Source organism: Apostichopus japonicus, chromosome 1 (genome assembly GCF_037975245.1).
Source record: "Apostichopus japonicus isolate 1M-3 chromosome 1, ASM3797524v1, whole genome shotgun sequence".
NCBI lineage: Eukaryota > Metazoa > Echinodermata > Holothuroidea > Aspidochirotida > Stichopodidae > Apostichopus > Apostichopus japonicus.
Genome location: NC_092561.1, coordinates 21,527,201 through 21,550,662, shown reverse-complemented (window position 1 = coordinate 21,550,662; position 23,462 = coordinate 21,527,201). Strand labels below are relative to the sequence as shown.

General features: G+C 35.9%; 2 protein-coding genes across 4 annotated transcripts; both read left to right on the top strand.

Moving 5' to 3' along the window:
* Positions 1-81: 81 nt before the first annotated feature.
* On the top strand, positions 82-14,227 carry LOC139971716 (caspase-3-like). Of its 3 annotated transcripts, XM_071978441.1 has the most exons (8): positions 110-235; positions 3,527-3,593; positions 4,100-4,152; positions 6,098-6,254; positions 6,730-6,944; positions 8,237-8,457; positions 12,170-12,305; positions 12,827-14,227. In XM_071978441.1, the coding sequence occupies exons 4-8, from the start codon at positions 6,163-6,165 to the stop codon at positions 13,060-13,062; spliced, it is 900 nt and encodes a 299-aa protein (XP_071834542.1). In that variant the 5' UTR covers positions 110-235; positions 3,527-3,593; positions 4,100-4,152; positions 6,098-6,162; the 3' UTR covers positions 13,063-14,227. The 3 variants fall into 3 exon arrangements, with proteins under 3 accessions (XP_071834551.1, XP_071834542.1, XP_071834536.1); XM_071978450.1 differs by lacking the exons at positions 3,527-3,593; positions 6,098-6,254 and having other exon boundaries at positions 82-235; XM_071978435.1 differs by lacking the exons at positions 110-235; positions 3,527-3,593 and having other exon boundaries at positions 3,887-4,152.
* Positions 14,228-18,843: 4,616 nt separating this feature from the next.
* LOC139971753 (protein CIP2A homolog L-like) lies at positions 18,844-21,758 on the top strand. The gene is made up of 4 exons (XM_071978482.1): positions 18,844-18,847; positions 19,403-19,465; positions 20,117-20,227; positions 21,567-21,758. Exons 2-4 carry the CDS (start codon positions 19,430-19,432, stop codon positions 21,672-21,674), a joined length of 255 nt encoding a protein of 84 aa, XP_071834583.1. The 5' UTR covers positions 18,844-18,847; positions 19,403-19,429; the 3' UTR covers positions 21,675-21,758.
* Positions 21,759-23,462: the final 1,704 nt, after the last annotated feature.

The following is a 23,462-nucleotide window of genomic DNA, read 5'->3' as shown; positions in this document are numbered from 1 at the left end:
TTAACGTATTTCTAGCTTCCAATAGGGTTTATGCAGGAACCAACTACTTGTTCTGTGCGTTGTGTAGCCATGAGGATATTGGTGTAATTTTTGAAACAGACGGAGATCCTAAGGAGTATGATAGAGACCCACATCAGGATAATGCATCGTGGTTGGAGTTAGTGATATATTTGGCATATTCAGTGGAGCGAAGTGTAAATCCCTTGTCGGCAAACCAAAGATGTTTGTTATCCAAGTAAGTTTATATATATATATATATATATATATATATATATATATATAGAAAATTTTACTAATTCACCAAATCTGCACTCCTCAGATTTACCACTGTGTCGTTCTTTTTACAGGCCGAAATAACCGTATTTTAGTTTATTCTGTAAAAACATTAACAGTATTAGCGCTGAATGAAACCTCACAAAAATAAAGAAAATGGGGAATATAAATACCGCATGGTCGTATGTTTTTTTGTGTGTAGGTAATTGTTTTAAAGACGTGCAAGAAAGCATTTCCAACTAATTGGTTTACTTTTGTACCACTGAAAAATTTCTTAATGCAAATGCTTTGTTGTGATAATTACATATACTTGGAATTAACTGCGATGGCATTGGCGGCCGAGTCCATGTGATTTAGTTTGGTTAATTCTTGTTCAACAGCCAACAGAAGCTCATTTGAATCCCTATCCAAGTGATGACCTTAAATAATCACCGGCATATATCAGTCTTTCTCTTTTTAATGATCGTTTGGAGAAATAACACGGCTACAAGTGTGATCATAGTCGCACCAATGCTCCCGGCATTGATACTTAAAGGGATATTATGGTGTTCGAAACTGCCTGATTGCTTAGCAAACTTGCTGACAAATTTCTGCATCATTATATAACAAACCTTTATCCCCAAAGCATTTCGTATAGCAAGATTTCATATATTTTTTCAAATTTGTTGATAATTGATTCTTTGTCAAAGGCAAAGTGAATCTATGCCATGGCGATGACCTGTATGTGTGACGCATTGTTTTTAAAACACGATAACTAAAAAACCGTAGATGGATGAACTTCCTATTTTTATGTAAATGCGCTATATTAAGTAGACGAAATTCATTGCTTTCTGTGGAGGTACAAATGCATTTGAGGTCATTAGAGGTCAAAGTCCGAAAATTTGTTGCAAACATGATAAGTGAAGTTTGGATTTACTTCTTATATGCTATGTTGATCCACCCCGGCAATTACCTCCGGGAAAACTCCACCCGCCAAATACACCGGCACAGATACCTCACCAGGTTACTACCCGAACTAAACCAGAAATACGCCCCAGTCCCACCCCCCCCCCGAGCCCGTGAACCAAGCGGAACTTTAGCTGGTGAACCCCGTAGCACGAATATATATGTTCATATGTGACATGACTACGGCTCATTACTATTCATAAGGGGCGGGGCTTAAACACTATTTTAATACAAATTAACTTTTAATGAGGTTAACTCAGAATTGGTAGGTAAGTGGGATCAGAGATACCGTTACCGAAAATAGGCTGTTCGTGGTCTATTTATTCAGCTAAAGTTATATCGAGACTCTTTGTAATTGGTTGACAATAGGTCAATAACATGAGTAACATTAGGCAAACGCTAACTTTCATTTCGCCCGAGTGGGTGTGAGTGGTGTAAGTTATCCCATTTATCAAACAGAGTCATATTTTATCGAGCAATTGCGTAAATTTGTAAACTTTTAATTTCAGTTTTGTCAATAGCTATTTAAATTTCTCTTCCTGGCAAAGGTATGTGCGATGTAGCATTGTACAGAAGCAACCTCATAAGTTGGATCACAGATCATCCCATTAAGTGATAATGTTTTCCATGCATCATCAAGTACCTTTTTTCGTGACTTTTATTCATTGGAATCACACGTTAGATTGATGTAGTATGACTAGTTGAAATTTGCAATCAAATGACGGCGGTTTTCACACTCCAAAACTGAATATTGTAGAAACAATGTAAATGACCTGTAGGAACCCATTTTGAATTGAAAACCTTAAGTTTTGATAAGACAGTTAGAGTAATGGGAACTTATTGGTTTATTAATTAAACATCTTTGTGCTATCCCCTATGAGGAGAATATATGCGATCCCATATCTTGCTTTTCTTCATATTGTGAAAACAGGATACTCTTCAATATCTATGACCAGTGCCTTAAGCATTTCGATAAAAAATAAATGGCCCTCGTTAACAAATTTGTTGGTATTATTGGTTTAAATTTCTTTTGAAATTATTTCTGAGTTTATCTACCTTTTGGGATAATAGGAGTCACAAATAGCAAGGCTTAAAGTGATCAAACGAAAGGATGCGCCTATGGAACGCCAAAAAATAAAACTACAAACATTATGACGTTATCGATTAGATAAGGACTTAGAATAATATACGGTAGGTTCTTCCGTATTTTTTTCTGTTTGAGCGTTCCACTTGACTTAACTAGGACAATTGTGCAGTGTTTTATACAAACAATTGTATTCTCTACTATGTTTCATATCCATTATGTCATGTCCACGATTCTTTACATATAAGTTCATACTTTTATCACCATAATGCTAACGTCATTAAATCCTGTACGAAAAAACCCCTATTGATATCTGAGATTTGTAACCCTGGTCACACAAGATGAGTCAGAGATGACTTTTGTTTAAAGTTTTATCCTTTATCAAGAATTGAATATTGATGATAACACATTGTTCGCATAGAGAATACATCGATTCTTAATTATGTTGTTAATTAACTTTATTGGTAAATCTTCAAATGTCTTATGTTAAAGACCTGAATTATAGAATTTCTACTATACAAGCTCTTTATGAAGAGACATCGTTAATTTGGTAGCTTCTGCTCAGAATCACAATTTACTCGGCTTAAAAAAAAGTGGATCTAAGAGTGATAAATATATCCAAATGGAAAGAAAAAGTGACTGTGTTGATGAATTCTTCCAGTAACTTGAGTCCCATAGTACTTGGATCATAATGGTACAAGTCATAGTTGCAAAAATTGCTATTGTTGAACACCATCAAGAACATACATACAAAATTACCACCATGGCATTTTTGCAACACTATATTTCGGGATTAGGCTAAGACCAGCTTAATCAAATTCTGGTACGTCCAAGCAAAATGCTCCATTGAGCAATTTGTTAAGAGATTAATTGGTTATTGTTAGAATTTTCGTTTAATTACATTTGAAATCGTTTGTATTTCAGAAACACTGATTGCTTTTTGAGCAATGTTTAAAATAGTTATATGTTGATATTAATCGAGACATTATTGTGGTTTATTCTATTCATAGCTCTTGTCAGTACTTAAAAGTTCCAGAGGCCCAGAATACTGTTTGTTGTAGGTAACTGCTGACCGTTCTCATGCAGTGACTGGCGGTCAAATAGAAACAGTCTTCAGTAAAAATAGGAAAATTTGATAGAAACAAAAGATTGAAATAGTGAGAACTTTATCAGCTCTTCGTTGGTACTAATGCAACGTTTTTCTTTATATTTGAATACACAAAGGAAGCGTATAAATGTTATAACATGACACGAACAGGAATATGCTTCCAGGGAATCAATAGGCCGACGAGTAAGTTGCTTTTCAATTGCATATACTTATAATATATTACTTTGATGAATATCTTGGAGTGAATGGACACTTATTTGACTTCGGTGTGTTCTGTACGATTCATTTTTGTTTTAAATAAAGGACGATCACAAATGTTGTCGCGGTAAATTTGCTAACTTGCATTTTGAAATATAAGTTAACTACCATGAACCAATCACCTAACTACACGTTGGTGACGTCGGTTGTTCTTGATAACATTTATGGTTACAACCCACAGCTCAATAATTGTCGGTGTGATCGATCACAGAGGCGGGTCAAAGGCATCCGTATGACAACAGTGACCATGGTTTACTTAGTACATAAAATAATAAGAAAAACTCGTGCTAAATAATTCTATGAAAGGAAACTACCATGAACCAATCATCTTGCTACACGTTGCATGTAAACAGTTAGACTCTACTCCAAAGGTATAGCAGTTGAAATCTTTAATAGGGTACTGTTTAGTGGTTTTCCTCTCATTCTTCAAGAAATCAACGAAACAACCAAGTAAGAAGTTCATCCACATCCGGACTCTCTTGAGGTGAGTAGAAATTTGAATATCATTAATTATATGATACTGGAAACGTTAACTGGCATTTAAATCTCCGCTAATGGTTTATAACATTAATGGGGCAAGATACTTTAATTATGGTAGCACGTGAGCACGAAAATAAATGGCATTTTCGCGTACTTGTCTCTAACAGTGTGTGCTAACAACTTGTTGAAGGATTGCCGACGAGATAAAAAACTAACATGATTGATTGATTGATTTAAAAGGACTTTATTTTGTCTCAAACCTGGCTGTCGATCTGATAACACAGTTGTATATTTTTAGGAATTATTTGCTCTTTTGTAGTAATTTCGGTTACACGTAAACGGAGTAGGGAACCATGTGTGACAACCTCAATGCTTTAGTTGACGTATATTATTTTGGTTTTAGGATTTATTGATAAATGTGTGATTCCATGTAATTTCGGTTCATGGAATTTGTTTGATGACAAATTGTTACCGACATATAGGTGTCTAATCCATTTTAATGAGGGCCTCTTAAACATACTAACTGGGGAATCCTTGTATTTTTTTGGAAAAAAAAGAGATAAAGATAAATGTTTCTTTTTATTGAAATAAATCATGACAAAAGTTTCAAAAGTCAAAAGGCTATAATACCAGCTAAGTTGTGTTCTTGAATACTCAAAATACAGAGCTGCCTTTGTAGTATCTTTAAACCTGAATACAAAACTGTATCGAGGTTTGATGGATGACTTCATCGTAACAGGGTATATCAGCCAATGTTATCCTTGTAAGATATCATGAAAGGTTTGTTTATATGGGTTTGCAAATACTATTGCCCCTCGATGAATTTTGACCTTCACAAAATTAATACAGTTATACTCAAAATGCCACCTTCTAATGTAAGTAGGAAATTTGTCAATGTTACATTTCCTTAGCTATGGTGGTCAAAATCTTTCCATATTTGAGCAAGTTGACGTCAATTGACTTTCAGAAATGATTATTTCCGAATTGCGCAGCTACATATCCTGCAGTCCCGTGACTATTTCCCGAAATTGACTGATTTCAACGGTTGTTAGGCCTAATTATTGTAGGTGTATACAAACCGTCCCTTGTTAGTCCCGATAATGACGTGTTCCTGGAAATTTCAAAGAAGAAAACCTGTTACGAACTTATTTTATGCAATAGATCGTTGTACATATTACTATTATTATTTTGCAAAAACAAAGAAACAACAGTATGTGCACTTCGTAGCCTTCGTTCATGCAATAATTAAACGAAAACGTAACAAAATATAATCCTCTGCTAAATGTGCTAAAATGTGGTGCATATCACGTTTGAGTTGTGCTCACGAAAATTGCCCCGATACAATTATAGAACTTGTTTACTATCGACGTATCACAGAGAAACGTTAAGTGCAGATATTGGAATCGACTCCAACAATATAGGTCATTTCTACACTCTGGTCATGAACACTAACTAACAAAAATGTTATGATCCTTGCATATGATCTGCGCCCTACACGTTTTGATATTTGATATTTGTAAGCTTTTAAAATATATATTTAAATCCTTGTTTTGATCTGACTTTGTTGATATGAATTGAGGCAGTGATCAACAACAAATCAAACAATGTGTTGTTGTTTTTTACTTAAATATATTATACAGGCAGTAAGCTTGACTTTGAGATAATTTGTGGAAAAATTTTGATGAGATGAAAAGGACTCAGAAGTTTGGAAAACGTTCTTTTTATTTTAAGTATAATGATAGGAATTTATATTTTCCAATACAAGACTTCAATTCAGAAATAAAATTTAAATCGAACGTTTTTTCCCCTGAGACAAGCAGAAAGGCTTACTTCATATCTTTTAGATTTAGTTCTCTTCGCCGTCCTATCATTACAAAAACAGTATGGACGGGGCTCTGAATGACCTGCACTGACAGTCAAAATGCGATACCTTTTCTTTTCATATACAGAAGTCCCTCCTCAGACATCCAGTTATTTACAACCTACAACAAGTTTTCATTAACCTGAAAACATAATGGGGGATGAGATAGAGCTTCCATCTGACGACTTTATACACAATACCAAACGGAAACAAAAGAAACCAGTAGAAAAGAGACCTGATGACAGGTTAGACCGGCAAAAATAATAACGTAATTGTCTTAAAATATCGATAATTATGCATCAAATGATACCCAGATACAATCTACTATCTATCCTGACAAAATTAAGATATTCTCACATTCCGAAATCAATTAATTATGAAATTTGATTTTATAACTCATAACCATTTCAAAATATGTTGATATTTATTTTACATTTTCTGTTCAAAATATCTCATTAGAGATTTGGCATTTGGATTTACAAATTATATCGTGTTGGCGATTGACTCTAGGCCAAGACATGCCTTGCATTATTTGAAAAAGATCACAAGGCCTACAGTGGAATAACGTCCTTCCTTACTGGTTTCGAACCTCTGGACATACAATGAGTGGAGGCTGTCTGGATTTTATATTGATATTTAATTATGCATATGTTCACGAGGAGGCTGGCTTTAAGTTTCCTACCACATTAACATATTCTTATTTATTTTATATTCAATTAGTCCAGAGATAGATGTGGACGAACGCTATAAGGTATGCGGTGGTAAAAAGCCTGTCGCACTCATTTTCAACAACAACAACTTTAAACATATGAATCAGAGGACCGGTTCTATTAGAGATGTTGATAACCTAAATGTCCTTCTGGAAGGTCTTGGTTTCGAAATTAAAAAATTCCATGATCTTACTGCCAGTGACATGAAGAAAGCACTTCTTGAAGGTAAAACCTTTTTTTCCTGTTAGACATATAGGTGACACTGTTTACAATATTAACTGTTGATGTTATATATTGATTTCGTTGGTTGTAATGATAATTGTAAGGTGTGTGAAATGTACTGTAAATCGAGTTTTAATTCTCCCTCTTGTATGTCTTCATCGCTCTCCATATATAAGCAATAAACGAGATGAGCAGCGTTTCACTCAATCCCTGAAGGGCTTTCGGCTGATAGTAATATGCATAGTAAATCGTATACCAATATTCCCTCTCTTTGTGCCAATGCAGTAATCGAGCGGTACAAAGTAACTTGAGCAGGGAAGATCAATACCCTGGTAACTGTTTTATGATTCGCAAGCACTTTGCTAATAAACTGTTACACTAGGAACTGTCACTTGTAGCTGGGAAGCACTTTGTTCATAGACTGTTAAAGTAGGGACTGTCGCTTGTAGTTGAGAAACATTTTGCTCATAGACTGTTAAAGTATGAACTGTAACTTGTAGTTGGGAAGCACGCTGCTCATAGACTGTTAAAGTAGGGACTGTAACTTGTAGTTGGGAAGCACGCTGCTCATAGACTGTTAAAGTAGGGACTGTAACCTTTAGTTGGGAAGCACGCTGCTCATAGACTGTTAAAGTAGGGACTGTAACTTGTAGTTGGGAAGCACGCTGCTAATAGAATGATAAAGTATGAACTGTAACTTGTAGTTGGGAAGCACGCTGCTCATAGACTATTAAAGTAGAAACTGTAACTTGTAGTTGGGAAGCACGTTACTCATAGACTGTTAAAGTAGGGACTGTAACTTGTAGTTGGGATGCACGCTGCTCATAGACTGTTAAAGTAGGGACTGTAACTTGTAGTTGGGAAGCACGCTGCTCATAGACTGTTAAAGTAGAAACTGTAACTTGTAGTTGGGAAGCACGCTGCTCATAGACTGTTAAAGTAGGGACTGTAACTTGTAGTTGGGAAGCACGTTACTCATAGACTGTTAAAGTAGGGACTGTAACTTGTAGTTGGGAAGCACGCTGCTCATAGACTGTTAAAGTAGGGACTGCCACATGTAGTTGTAAATTAGCTCTTGCTCCGATCGAACAAAATAGTAAAACGTAAGACAATTCTTTGCTTCCCAAACTTCTTCTCAACAAATCCCTGAATCTACTCCACCGGTTATTCACATTCATATCTCCATCCCCTCACTTATTTCTTATTTTCAATATTATGTATAGTGTTATATTAACGATAACAGATGGCACACTATATACAACATTAACATACAAATATTGTTAACGTATTTCTAGCTTCCAAAAGGGAGTATGCAGGAACCAACTACTTCTTCTGTGCGTTGTGTAGCCATGGGGATGACGGTGTCATTTTTGGAACAGACGGAGATCCTACGAATTATGGAAGAGACCCACATCAGGATAATGCATCGTGGTTGCAGCTTCGTGATATATTTGACATGTTCTATGGAGAGAACTGTAAATCCCTTGTCGGTAAACCAAAGATGTTTGTTATCCAAGTAAGTGTAATACTTACCGGTTGCGAACCTATGGAAATACAATCAGCGTCCATAGTCTAGTGGTTAGGGTGTCCGCATATAAAGCGGGATGCCCGGGTTCGAATCCCGGTGGAGGCTGGAAGTTTTTTAACTGTTCTAGATTTTCCAACTCACTAGATTTAAAGTATATAGATAGATAGATAGATAGATAGATAGATAGATAGATAGATAGATAGATAGATAGATAGATAGATAGATAGATAGATAGATAGATAGATAGATAGATAGATAGATAGATAGATAGATAGATAGATAGATAGATAGATAGATAGATAGATAGATAGATAGATAGATAGATAGATAGATAGATAGATAGATAGATAGATAGATAGATAGATAGATAGATAGATAGATAGATAGATAGATAGATAGATAGATAGATAGATAGATAGATAGATAGATAGATAGATAGATAGATAGATAGATAGATAGATAGATAGATAGATAGATAGATAGATAGATAGACAGATAGACAGATAGACAGATAGACAGATAGACAGATAGACAGATAGACAGATAGACAGATAGACAGATAGACAGATAGACAGATAGACAGATAGACAGATAGACAGATAGACAGATAGACAGATAGACAGATAGACAGATAGACAGATAGATAGATTTTATATATATATATATATATACATTTATATATATATATATATATATATATATTTATTTATTTATTTATTTATTTATATAGAAATTTAACTTATGCAAAAACTCTGCACTCCACACATTTACCACAGTGTTGTTCTTTTAACAGTCCCAAATAACAATATTTAGTTTATTCTGTAAAACAATCAACAGTATTAGCGCTGAATTAAACCTCCCAAAAATAAAGAAACTGGGGAATATAAATACCCCATGGTCGTATGATTCTGTGTGGGTAATTGTTTCAAAGTCGTGTCAGAAAGCATTTCCAACTAATTCGTTAAATTTGTGCCGCTGAAAAGTTATTAATGCAAATTTTTCGTTGTGATAATTACATATACTTAAATTTAACTGCGATGGCATTGGCGGCCGAGTCCATGTGATTTAGTTGTTAATTTTTGTCCAACGATTTGGAAGCCAACAGAAGTTAATTTGAATCCATATCCAAGTGATGACCTTAAATAATCACCGGCATATATCAGTCTTTCTCTTTTTAATGATCGTTTGAAGAAATAACACGGCTACAAGTGTGATCATAGTCGCACCCATGCTCCCGGCATTGACACTTAAAGGGATATTCTGGTGTTCTAAACTGATTGATTAGCAAACTTGCTGACAAATTGCTCCATCGTTATAAGACAGACTTTTATCCTAAAGCATTTCGAATAGCAAGATTTCATTTTGTTTCAAATTTGTTGGTAATTGATTCCTTGTCAGAAAAAAAAAGGAAAATATGCCATGGCGATGGCCTGTATGTGTGACCGTAAGATGGATGAACTTCCTTTTTGTATGTGGATACGCATATTAAGTTGACGAATCTCATTGCTTTCTGTGGAGGTACAAATGCATTTGAAGTCCGAAAATTTTTGCAAACATAATAAGTGAAGCTTGGATTTACCTTCATATGTTGATGTGGTCTGAAAGTCTGAAAAACCTTGTAAGTTCTTTAACTTTAAAAAGAAAGCATGTATTTTCATCATACTTAGTATATCGATGCACCATATTAAATGAAAGAATCATCTTGTTTTCTAAGATAGGTCATTTTAGGTGAACAGAGGTAAAACTCTGAAAACCTCATAAGCCCTCAAGCTCGAATGGATACTTGAAGTTACGTGAATTCATCTTCTAGAGTACAACATCCCTTTGCTTCTGCAGATGTAAAAGGTTATTTAATGTAGTCAGTAGTCAGGGGCCGATCACACTGATATTTAAATAGCTTAAGCAACTACAAAATTTGTGAAAATTGTAGTTGGGTGATTGTTGCCCCATATTTGCAAAACATGCATTTATGGAAAAGAAATACTGACAGATTCCAAACCTCCCTCCGCAAAGCTGCACAGATGTTTAAAGTTTCCTGTCAACCTGGGTAAAATGAGGAGTTGAAGAGCGGCATTCTCCTGTCATTTCCTATTTTACATGGACTAGGGAACTGTCACATTTCACACTTGGAGCTATATACTTGGAAATTATGTATATTGGTCAGGTAAAAACGTCACCACTCGTAATTGCTGAAAGCCTGGGTCAGTAAGCATTAAGTCCTAAGTGCCATGATAAAATGAGGAGAAACAATATGACAGATCTAACACGTTCCTCCAAAATGATTCTCAGATCATTGTTTTAACTTTGAGCACCATTTCATGGACGAATGGCTTGTCTATGTCACAGGATTTCACCTTTGCTCTTTTAAGTATTTCACTTCCACTATGCTGCTGTCATCAGGGGTTACCTTGCAATGCTCAAGTTATGTGGAACTCTCTTCTGATGTCCTTGTACTTGACACATTTTAGTCAGTTGCATATGAAGCATATGTCATGGCAGTACTAAATACTTTTTACCTTCTTCTATATTTCTCACCGTATAAGCCTATGTACCTTTTGACTTACAAAGCGTAAAAAACACTCATCATATTTCCTGCTCAATTTGAAGGAGAAACTCATCACTTAGCTGTAAGCTGATATACTTGTTCAAGCTAAACCTGCTGCAAGAAACCAAACATGCGAACCGGGAGGGGAGTTATCTACACGCAGGCCTGAAGAGAAAGGGACAGGGAATACATTTGTACAGTCCTGGGTCAATTAAGGGGCTCGTGTCAATGGGGGTGGGTGATGGCGTCAACTTAAACCTGGCTGCCGAATTTACCGCCTTGCGCCGTTGACAAAGAGCAAAATGCAAAGCTTTGATGAATATCATATGTGGTATGTAGGTCCATTTTAAAGAGTGCATGAGCTCTAAATACTAACAACTGCACCATGTCATTCCGTTGCGGGTTGGTACAATGTTAAGTCAATTTTATCAGATTCAAACTTGAAACCTGTCCAATTCACTAAACACTTCATAAATTTAAAATAAAATGTTAACATACTGCAGTTAATACTGCTATTCCCTTCCTGTAGAACCGCAAGGATGGCACCTATAAAAATGTGATTTAAGTACTCTGTTCAGAATTGACGTCAGAAGGGTTGTCAATTTAATAGGTTCTATAACAGTGAAGTGCTGCACTGATTGAGCATCCCCTTGAGGTATTAATATGAATTAACACTAGACTACAGATAAAACCAGGAAGCTGCAACTAGCTTTTCTCTCTCTTCCGCCCTGATCAAACTACCGTATTTCTTTTAAAAGTTGTTTTCTTAAATGATGGTTTCTAATTCTGAGTGAAGGATTTTGTTTTGGAAGAAACCAAACCCAAATTCCAAAAGGATATTTGGCTACGGTAGTTTGAAAGTCAATGTGTGAACAACTCTCAGGCATTAATGCGGATTTATTTAGTTTAACGTGCGTTGTTACCGTACTATGCTCATTCTTTGCACACTCTATGCACAAGCTGATGTAGTTTACCTCATGGAAATAAACATCATTACTTACTAGAAATGAAAAGAAAAACAATCAATAACGACAATAAAAAAGAATGAAAGTTATGATGCGAAGTTTTTTTAATGGAAAATAGACAGGTTTTTAATTGTTCTAGTAGGCTGGAGAAAGTTGTAAACATATTTAATTGTCGATTACTGTATGTTAGGCATGCCGTGGGAAGGAGTTGCAGTCGGCAGAACTCGAAGTGGATAGCGATGTCGCCGTCAACGTTGCGGACGTTGGAGTCAAGCCGACCATTCCTTCGGAAGCTGACTTCGTAGTAGCCTACTCTACATCAGAGGGTATGTATACACATGTGTTTCTGCCAACACTGTATCCAAGGCGGCCGTATACAGTTCTAGCTTTCGAGATTGAAGTGAAGTTTGGGAATGAGAGAATTTGCCAGATAAAGGAGTGTAATGTTATAAGTTCGAGTATCACTATACTGCCATCTCGTACTAGAATATATCAATGGTGAACACAAAAACTGGACCAATTAAGACAAAAGCCACAAAACAAGTAGGAGGCAACGCATTGATCCATCTTTCATCTTAGCTTTTTCTGTTGCTATGATAATATTTTATTTATCGAGATCTATTCATTTCATTGAAAAATTACATTCCGCTATAAGTAAATATGTATAGTTATATATATATATATATATATATATATATATATATATATATATATATATATATACATATATATATATATATATATATATATATATATATATATATATATATTAATATTTATATATATATATATATATATATCAAATAACATTGCGCAATAAATATCATGTCATGTGGTTCTCATGCAGGAAACGCTGCGATCCGTCATAGAGTCGATGGATCCTGGTACATTCAAGACTTTGTCAGAGTATTCAACAGCTATGGAACACAAACAGAATTTCAGCAATTGCTGACTGTCGTGAACAGGTTGGTCTCTGACAGAACCTTTTCACGCGCCGGTGTAAATGATGGTGAAGAGAAAGGCACGAAGCAAATGCCGTGTTTTCTCTCGAAGTTTACCAAACTGCTGTATCTTGCTCAATAAACAGGTTTTAGCCCGCAGTGCCGTCTTACATAATTGTTTAATTGATTACAGTTTTGTCTCAGACGTTACTTTGTCTGTCTGCTATATGTCTTAGGTATGGCATTCACGTGTCTCAGTTTTTGCATTGATAGCGTCCTACAATAATATTTACGACCATTGTAATTGAATTTAAAAATGAAACGGTGCTGACAATGCATGACAATATTACAATATGTATGTATATATATATATATATATATATATATATATATATAAAAAATCAATCGGGGGACCCGGGGAATATGGATGGAGAGCGAAATCATATGGAGTCTATTACCAGCTCAACAAATTGACTGTTCCTTGCTCCGCACCATTACCAATGGTAAAAGATCCCTCGAGGTCTTTAATATACATACCTCTTCGCTCACCTTTACATGTTTTGCTTGACGTTTGTGATTTAATTGTGTACTGTTGTAAATGGTTTAAAATATGTGAAACACAGATAATGTTTAGCAACATGATAGAAACAAACAGGTTATGTGTTTCGTTGTCAGTTTTATATTACCGTGCCTCAAAACATGGTTATTTATACATATCGCTTAAATCGCCTCTAGTCATCTAAGTTATGTTATGATTATATTGGGGGAATACTATTGAGTAGATCTTTAATTCTGGTGATTAATGACCGTTTACATCCTACGTGTCTTCACAAAATGGTCAACACCAGGGTCAAATCTGACAGTGTGACAAGCACTTGTAGCTGAGGGAAGATAAAGTGTACCAATATTAATATTGAGCTCAGTTGTGAGCGGTTAGTATAATCTCTCCCACTAATCCCTCCAAACTCTGAAATATATTTTAATTGTGTCAAATTTCAAATCTATCACAAGCAGAGGGAAAACGGAAAGAAATATATTGGATTTTCCGATTCAATTCACACCTCAATGGCCTAAACAAAGTCTTATGACCAGTCTCCTTGTATCGGTTTTACAAACAAGATTAATGTTGCTTCCAGTTTATCCTATTGCGTATTCCCCTATTTTGCTGTTTATTCTCATATTATATATATTAAGTTACCACTCCTTAAACTTCTATATTCGTTTCATCTGTGTGTACTTTTCACTAATCAACTAAAGTAATGCTGAAGGAGATCCCAGGGGACCAAAAGTTCAATACAAATTGTAAAAATCAGTATTCCTGCTGTGTCTACTATGTCTCATTTTTGTTTGTTTTATTTTTTTCAATCTGCATACATATGGATCAATATTTTATTACGTTGGTCACCAGCTTACCGGTGAAGCCTTCCAAGCTATAGACGACATCATGAGCCCATCCTTTATAAACTGGCAAGGAAACGATCGGACATTGTTCTCCTGTCGCAGTGTAAAAGTTTGAACATAGTTCCAAATGGTCTTGGTATCCGTAATACTTTAGGTAATGGCAATAAACTAATCGATTCTTTCGAAAGCATCAAAATAACAATGAAGTCATGGCAATAAAGTCGCATAGAGCAAACAATGTACTGTAATAATGTTCGTCGAAAAAACACAGATCATGGCACCAATTGGTGTTCTCTTTGTTTCTTATACCAATCACGAGGTTTCATTTGCTCCCGTAAATTCTACCTGATGTTCTTGATAACGTGTGGTATTACTAGTATTACCTCCTTAGAAACCAACGCCGTCTGGTGTATGTGTAAAAGAAATATATTGTTGCTAGGATCAATATTAATATGAGCGAACAAAGAAAATTATGTGAGTGGTGACGACACTTCACGATCATTACCGAGTGTAATTTATTGTTTTGATATTGAATACTCCTCATTAGTGCTTTCAGCATTACGCACTTTACTTTACCTTTAAGATTTGTTCTTTGAAGTAATTGCAAGCGTGGTAAGTCATATAACAGCTAGGATGATATTTGCGAATGTGCATTAAAAAAGCTGCGTTTACAATTTTCTAGTTCTATCCACCAATCTCTATCACTCTCACTACGTGTAAAGCACAATTTATCCCACAACAAATGTGTTTAAACACTCTTCCGACAAATATTAATATAGACTTTTACACACCGAGACCCTTTTTATTCCAAATAGCAAACCACTCCTAATGCGATAACAAAAACTAGGTGATACCTCGTCACTTCTCCCTCCTACCCTCCCCCTCCCCCATCCCACTCCCCATCCCCCTCCCCCTCCCCGACCACTCTTCTCATATCCTCTATGACTTAACTCGTGAATGTTATCTCGTAAAACGAGAATATGTTAAAACCTCATTGCTATTAGGTTGAGGAAGCTTATTTAAGAGTTATGAAGTTAAAGTTTCAAAATATGCGAGACAGAGTACAACAGTTTCTAAGATTTTATCATTACATTTCTCAAACACTTTTAGAAAACTTTTGCCAAATCGTTAAATACCACACCAAAATTTGCATCAAACTCAAGGCGTCTGGATTGGCTGGTAAAATGGCATTCATAGTTGGACCACGCAACATAAACTTCAGTGGTCTCTCTGCTTAATCTGCTAGATATTCCTCGCGGTAACCACTCATTCGTATAACGTTGCGTAATGATAATAATAAAGGTAATAGAGCATGAGCCCAGAGGGTTTGGTTAGCTGGGAAGGTAACCAATTGCCTTGTACATCACAATGTTCACAGTGCATTCCTGTATATGAAACCAGACGACTGTGGAAAACCTGCTGTGGTGGGTGTTGCTGGGAGGGCAATTTTAAATTCACCTAAAAGCTTAACTAGATCAGCTTTCATTGGTAACCCCATCAAAGTCAGTACAATGTGTCAAGTATGGACCCAAGAGCAACAAATGGCCATCGCCAGTGATTATTGGTGGTGGGGTAGCTTCGCCAGTCATCAATAATTGACCCCTCATGGATGGCCTAGGTCAGCTCCCGGTCTATAGGATAAGGACCAGGCATGTGTGATAAGTTAGTGCCATGTGTACATTCGTCCCTGATGTTATTGTTCCAAGTTTCTGGGCGATGCCATTTGTATTCTTGGTTTATGTAATGATTATTTCTGTGGAATACAATAAACTGGATAAAAAGTGCTGCTCCGGTGTGATCAGTTCATGTTAGAATCGGATCAAGTAGATGAACCGCTGGATCGTCTTTATGTAGTTCTATATTTCTGACTTATATGACTTCTTGTAGTTGTCATTCAATTTAATTTGGTATAAATTTGTATTAATTTGTATTTATTAATATATTGAACATTCGCATGAGACAAAATGTCCCAATGATCGGCGAAAGACGTATACAATAAAAAAAAAAACAAGAAATGAAGTCTTAGTCATCGCAGCGAAGCGTACCTGAGATTGAAAATGACAATTCTGCTAAGACAAGGTTAACACCGCCAAGTTTATAGATTTAGATCACAAGTAGGAAAAAAGGAGTTTCTTTTTTTAATTTCGTAAATGCAACAGTGCACTGTGAAATGTTTCTTCATAGTGTAAGTTCACGAAAACAAACTACAGACACACTTAATATTCTTTTCTAATTTTTCACATAGTTTCTATATCAGTCCAGAGCAAATATTATAAACTTGAACATATGAATTATACCTAACTTAAATTGTATCCACTAACTTCGTGACAATTTAGGTCATTTAACCGACTAACAAACGACGTATATGGCTTTTTCTAGTTTGCTTAGAATATTCATGAGGGCATTGTGGTCAAGTGGTTAAGGCAGTGGACTTGTGTTCTAAGGATAACAGGTTCGAGCCCTGGCCAGATCATTGCGTTGTGTCCTTGGGCAAGGCACTTTATCTTCATTGCCTCTCTTCACCCAGGTGTATAAATGGGGACTTGCAAGGTGAATTGTAAATATAGTTGCGTGCGCTGGTTTGTTGCTGCACCCTAAGGGAAGTCCCCCAGGGGACACATAGCTGTGGTGCATTGTGGGTGCACCAGGAGAGGTTTTTGAATTGTGCACACTTTGGTGTGTAGGTGTGACAAGTTACCAATGACCAGGGTTAAGTACAGCGCGGCGAGACTTTATTGTAAGTTGGGCTATATAAGAACTGTTAATTATTAATTATTATTATTATACTACTACAGATAAAATGGCAAAAAGAGTTAACCTAGCAGATAACTAAAGTACTACGTAGTTCGGAGAGTTTTCATATTAATCATAGATAACACAAAGAGTGCGAAACAATACTTCACCGAATCATATACTTACCTGGTTAACAGGTTCAGAGAAAAATACGTTTGAAACTTACTACAAGCATGTAAGAATTTTAGAGAGAACGAACATAGCTGTGACGTCATAGGTTCCATTTTGTCCAAACTTCCCAACTGATTTGAAGGGCCTTTATCACTGGGTTTCCAAAAGGCCCTTTCTAGCATGTGTTGTAGTGTAACAATATTTCAGACTATTAGGTAAATAGTCTGAAATACTGAACTTTCTGTAGTATTGTGTGACTTAATGGAAGAATAAGTCGCACATGTCATGAACTATTCTTTCCTCCGTTTCTCAGGACAAACGTCTGGTTCCATTTCTCGTTCACGGAATCGGTTCTCAGTCTGAGGATGTCGTTCAAATCTCTCTCCATCTTTTTACCCTGGCGGCATCAAATCCTGAGCTCTGCAGTCAAGTGTAAGTTTACCAATCCTGTGTAGAAAATTATGTTTATATCATAATCAGTTGGTAATATATGTTGCATGAATATAGTATCCCTGTAGTCTGTTCATGGTAGCACAAATATAGACATGTTTTTCAAAGGATGTACGGCGACAAACACTGTGAAAATTCTACCTGTGATGATCCAACTCAAGATGAAAAAACAACATAAGTCTTTGAAAAATTCTGTGTGCCAAAAATTCCTGTGTCTACCTGTATTATGGGGGTTTCCACAACATTTTCCCCCCTGAGTAGGAGACATTTGGTAATGTATGGCAAAGTGTGACAACTTGCAAATGGGTGTCAAAATCACAAATTTTCATGCAAAGTCTGTTGGGTTTTCAGGTTTAATCATCACAGGTTTCCACCTGTTGTTTTGAACATGTACCACAGGGTTGTTTTTGTAACCTTTAATCAGAGAAAATGAAATCGTTTCTCTCCCCAATTTAATATTATTTGTCGATTCATTTGAGAGCGTGGTGTCCAATTGGTCTAAGGCGTCGGACTCGTGATCCAAGGATTGCTGGTTCGATTCCAGCCTAGTTCATTGCGTTGTGTCCTTGGGTAAGATGCTTAATCTCACTTGCCTCTCTCCACCCAGGGGTTAAATGGGTACCCGGAGGTAACTTGTCATTGGGGCGCAGTATATAACTGCTGCCAACTGGAGGGATTGTCTCTGGGACAGGTTATCATTCACCAGGGGTAATATAGCGTCTGTAAAGGGCTTTGGGACCTATCGCTAGTGTAAAGCGCTATATAAAAATTCAATATTATTATTAATATTATTATTCATTTCATTTACTTGTAGCCTGGAGGAGCGGTTAGCTGCTGTGAATAGACACCGAATGAAGACTAGACCCGGAGAGGGGGACGGAAACAAGAGCATCATCAGTGACAGAGGAATGACGGAAGGGAATCGAAGCATCAAACTGGAAGAGAAAAACAGCTTCTCAGATGAGAAAGGAGAGCTTGACTCCAAAGTTGATGATCTTATTAAAAAGATGAAAAGTGGAGTTTAAAATTATTTGATTCTCTTTTAAAGGAATCTCTTTTGACTGAAAGAAAATTGTTCATATGCCAACATTTTATTTCACATTGGTGGATGGGGGTGGGAAATGGTTGTATGCATATTATGTAGTAAAAAGCAAGAAACAGCTGGATTAGATGTGAGTTAAAATTATTTGATTCTCTTTCAAAGGAAAGTCTTTTAACTGAAAGAAACTTGTTCATATGAAAACATTTTATTTCACATTGATGGATGGGGTTGGGGAATTGTTGTTTGCATATTATGTAGTAAAAGGTTTAAAAAAAGCAAGAAAAAGCTGTTCACGAATGGACTGCAAAAAGCCTGTGTAGGTACATTTTATATCAAAGTTAGAGGGCCTGTAGTTTTGAACCTAACAGTTGCTTCTTCACATGCCAGTTGCAAGAAATGAACATTTGAATAGTTTTGTAATCTTTATCCTGGATAAACCCAATCAAACCAATGTCATGGACTGTTTTGTTCCTCAGTATCTTTGAGATTTTCATTTTAGCTGATTAAAAGTCAACTAAAGTAGTTATGAATTTTTCTTTTCACTTCTGGTTCTAAACTGTCACAATGTTCATAGAGTAGTCCTGTCTTGTTAGTCCTTCGTCAGATTTACTTTAGAGGTCACACTAAATCTACTTGAGTTTACAATTTTTATCAGTATTTGCTTTTTAATTTTAATCTTTTCCAGCTTTCTGCATTACCAGCGTCAGGGATCATGGATGTGTATGAACACAAGTTGGCTTCACTTCAGGTAAGTTTGTTGTTTTCGGCTCAATCCTGGTATGGTGCTTGTTGTTTGTTTATTAATTTTAACTTAGTTAAAGGAATAAGACAGTCCTTGTATCCAATTACTCTGAATCTGTTAAGGACAAACGATAACTGCCTGATGATTCAGCCTCCGTGTAAGAATACATTAAAGGGACACAAACATCATTATTTATCTATGAAATAGGACAAACTATAACTGCATGGTGATTCAGCCTCCGTGTAATAATCATTATTGATGTATGAAATAAAGGTTAATGTCATGAACAACAAAGATTTAACTCCGTTTGGAATTTATCACAGATTTGGGATGTTTCTTCACATGCCAGGCTGAGGACTTATTCAAGACTAAATATGTGTTTCAATTTTTTTGTTTTTTTTTGTTACAGTGTTTATTTTTGATAATGGATCTTTTGTTTTGCGATTGCTGAATCTTAAACATTGTTGCTGGCATCGGTGTCGGGTCAAAACTGCTCATGAGGACATTTCTTCATTGCTATGATTTGTTGTGGTGTCTGTATATTGGTTTTTCTATTCTTTGCTCTGTGAGTTCACAGTGCAGCATAGACATCTCAGCTTTGTAAATCATTTACTATATTATCATTATGTATTATGACTCGGTTGTTACTTTGAACAGACCAAACATAGCCACCTTGAGGACTTGTTGGAAACAAAAGCGATGGCACTCTCGCAAGCTGATCACCTGATCAGTCAACATAGATGTCAGTGGGCTGAGGCAGATGCTGAGGTGAGTTGGTTTCCACGGTCAGATGTCTATAATTGATTTTATTTGATTTTATTCAGCAAATTATCAATCTTCATCTACAATTTACTATTAAAATATACAAACAAACGCTGTAAAAAATAAAAAGCAAGAAAGGTATTTACAAGCTAGACATTCATATGATTTAAAAGGTAGGCTTTGGCATCTTTTTTAAAATTGTATTTCAGCTGGATGGATTTTATTTTTTCAGATAGCCTGTTCCAGTTTTAATTGCATTGTAATAAAAAGACCCAGCACTGTGCGTTTTAATTTTGGGAAGTTGAAAATTAAAAATACTACATGTTGTGTTATAGCTATGAACACTATTTACTCTAATGAAACTCTCCCTCATATAAACTGGAGAGGTACCATGGAAAACATTAAAAACATGATTCAGACGAAGCTGTTCAGCCCTAGTGTTGATGTTCAAAATACCAAGAGTAATTTACTAGATAGTTCTTCTTGGAGAGGGGTGGGTGGGGGTGGCAGGGATGGGGCTGAAGTGTCTAACAGACAAAGTAATACCTCTGTCTTATCATTTAGTTAAGTGGATAAGTGTTTGACCCTGTTAGTTGATAACCCCATCTCAATATCATATCCTTTATTCAATATATATGGATGGTTGACTGTAACGTAGTTTGCCTAGGTAAGCTAGGGCTTTGTTACTTCAGAAAGTGGAACACTGTGGGTAGTCTATAGTGTCTTCATGGTAGACATTCTGCTTTAATACTATGATAATGTTCTTTTTGAGGAATCCTTGAAAGTTGATACATTTAACATGTAAGCAGATATCAGTGTCCTCTGAAGTTAGAATTTCATCAAATGCATCCTTTTGTGTAGAAATATAACTATTTAAATAAATAATTTAAATGTAATAAAGAAACTAAACCAGGTAATTTCAACTCAACTCTCATGACAACATCACAGACTCGGCTGTCGCAAGGTATCACAAGATTTGAAGAAAATTATATGTTTTCAATACAGAAGTCTATTTAGAATGTGCATTTATTTGACCTGAAGCTGCAGTAAATTCTGTCCAGCTATCAACTTCATTCTTTATAAAAATAACTCTTTTCAGTGCACATAAATGGCACAACAAATTTCTTTAACCGGCAAAGGCGTGATTTCAGTAAATTATTTATTAGAAATTTGCAATATGCTATTTTATTTCATTGTTTCTCCCCATTGGCTAAAACCTGCCATTTTATCTCAACTGACAATTTCGTCCTCTGTTCAAGACAGGGTGCTTTAATTTGTATTTCGTAACTTTGTTTCCATTTCAATGTTTCTTGAATACATCTTCATCTTCGGTGTCCGTCGATAGGCGAGGAAATTGCGTTCACTGCTCCATGAATCTGAGAAGAAGAAAGAGATTTACCGAGAAGAATTGCAAGAGGCCTCGTCAGACAACATGAGCTCGGAGATCAATTAGAAAGGAAAGGGACCGAAATAAAAGAATTGCAGAAAGTGGTTGTACAATATGACAAGCTGGTAACTACACACGCAGAACTAACTGAACGGTAAGCTGTTATTGTTGTCAAATTATCATAAAAGAAAGGACTTTTTGGTAACTACACACCCAGAACTACCGTTACTCAACGGTAAGCTGTTGTTGTTATCAAATTAACATAAAAGAAAGGACTATTTATATGACCAAAACCAACAATTTCTTAACATCATGCATAGTTCTATTGTATTGGTAGGTTATTTTGCTCTGAGAAAGAGAGCAAACACATCTCTTTACTTCTGTTGCCTTCCTGTGCATACCACCCACTCAACTATTCCGGTCCCTCTCTCTAAATTTATTCCACCTTACTTTTGGTGACACTTAGACAGTTGTCAGTAATGTTATTGAAAATCTAATAGGAAGGATTGTCTTTTCAGGGTTTTTTATCAGCTTTGAAGTTTTGTTGCTTACATTTTAATTTTCTCTCTCTCTATGCAATATTATTAAATATTATTATTATCTGTTCAAATCATTTCTTTTGTGATAGCTTTGTCTGCAATCATTTAGTCCTCATTTTGTGATACTCAGCTTTCTGTCATGGGGATCTCTTCTCCAACACCTGTCCTCCTCTCCCAAGTACTCCTTTTATTATCAATATCTTCCGTTGTCTCATATTTTTCCTCAGGTTGAAAGAAACAGAGGGTAACCTCAATTCCATCACTCAAGAGCTAACTTCCAAGCAGGAAATATGTGTGATGCTGAAGCGACACTTGGAAACACTCAAGAGTCAGTATGAAGAGTAAGTATTTAGTTTAAAAGGATAGTCCAGAGACTAAATTGCTTAAAAGGATAGTCCAGGGACTGAATAGTTCAAAGGATAGTCCAGGGACTAAATTGTTCAAAGGATAGTCCAGAGACTAAATTGCTTAAAAGGATAGTCCAGGGACTAAATTGTTTAATAAAAGGATAGTCCAAAGACTAAATTGTTTAAAAGGTTGGTCCAGAGATTAAATTGTTCAAAAGGATAGTCCAGGGACTGAATAGTTCAAAAGGATAGTCCAAAGACTAAATTGTTTAAAACGATAGTCCAGGGACTAAATAGTTCAAAAGGATAGTCCAGGGAATGAATAGTTCAAAAGGATAGTCCAGAGACTAAATTGCTTAAAAGGATAGTCCAGGGACTGAATTTACTTTTTGAGGGACTATGGAGTTACTATAAAAGTTAACCCAGTTGCTCCTTCAGACCAAACAGTATAGCTCAAACACAACCACTTCATCCACAGAATGCACATGAGAAAAGTGTTCATAACTTAACTAGGGCCACTGTACATATTTATGGAAATTTATATTTTTAAAGTGAAGAACGTTCTTGGTACGTCCAATTTATGTTTAGTTAAAGCATACTTGAACTGGTCATGTTCAGTTTGATTAAAAACTAGTAGCTTTGTTTGTTGTACCAAGGCCCAGTATTTAACAAGTTCAAGCCACTTCCTGTAAGCAGTTCTTAATTAAAGTCTCAATGTGTGTTTGCCAAATCTTAACTTTGACCTTTCCAGCTTACAGCCTTAAAAGCTCAGTAAAAATAGCACCGTTCTATGCAATTTTCATATCATATTGAGTTATCTGTCGTTAAACATTTTGAGCTAAATAAAATTCGCCAGATTTATTAACAAGTCCTTTGATTCTACAAACTTCAATCAAAATTTGCAAGCCTAACAAATCATTCGCCAAACAAGTCTCTCTGTTTTGTTTACGACCCTTAGGCAGCTTAGG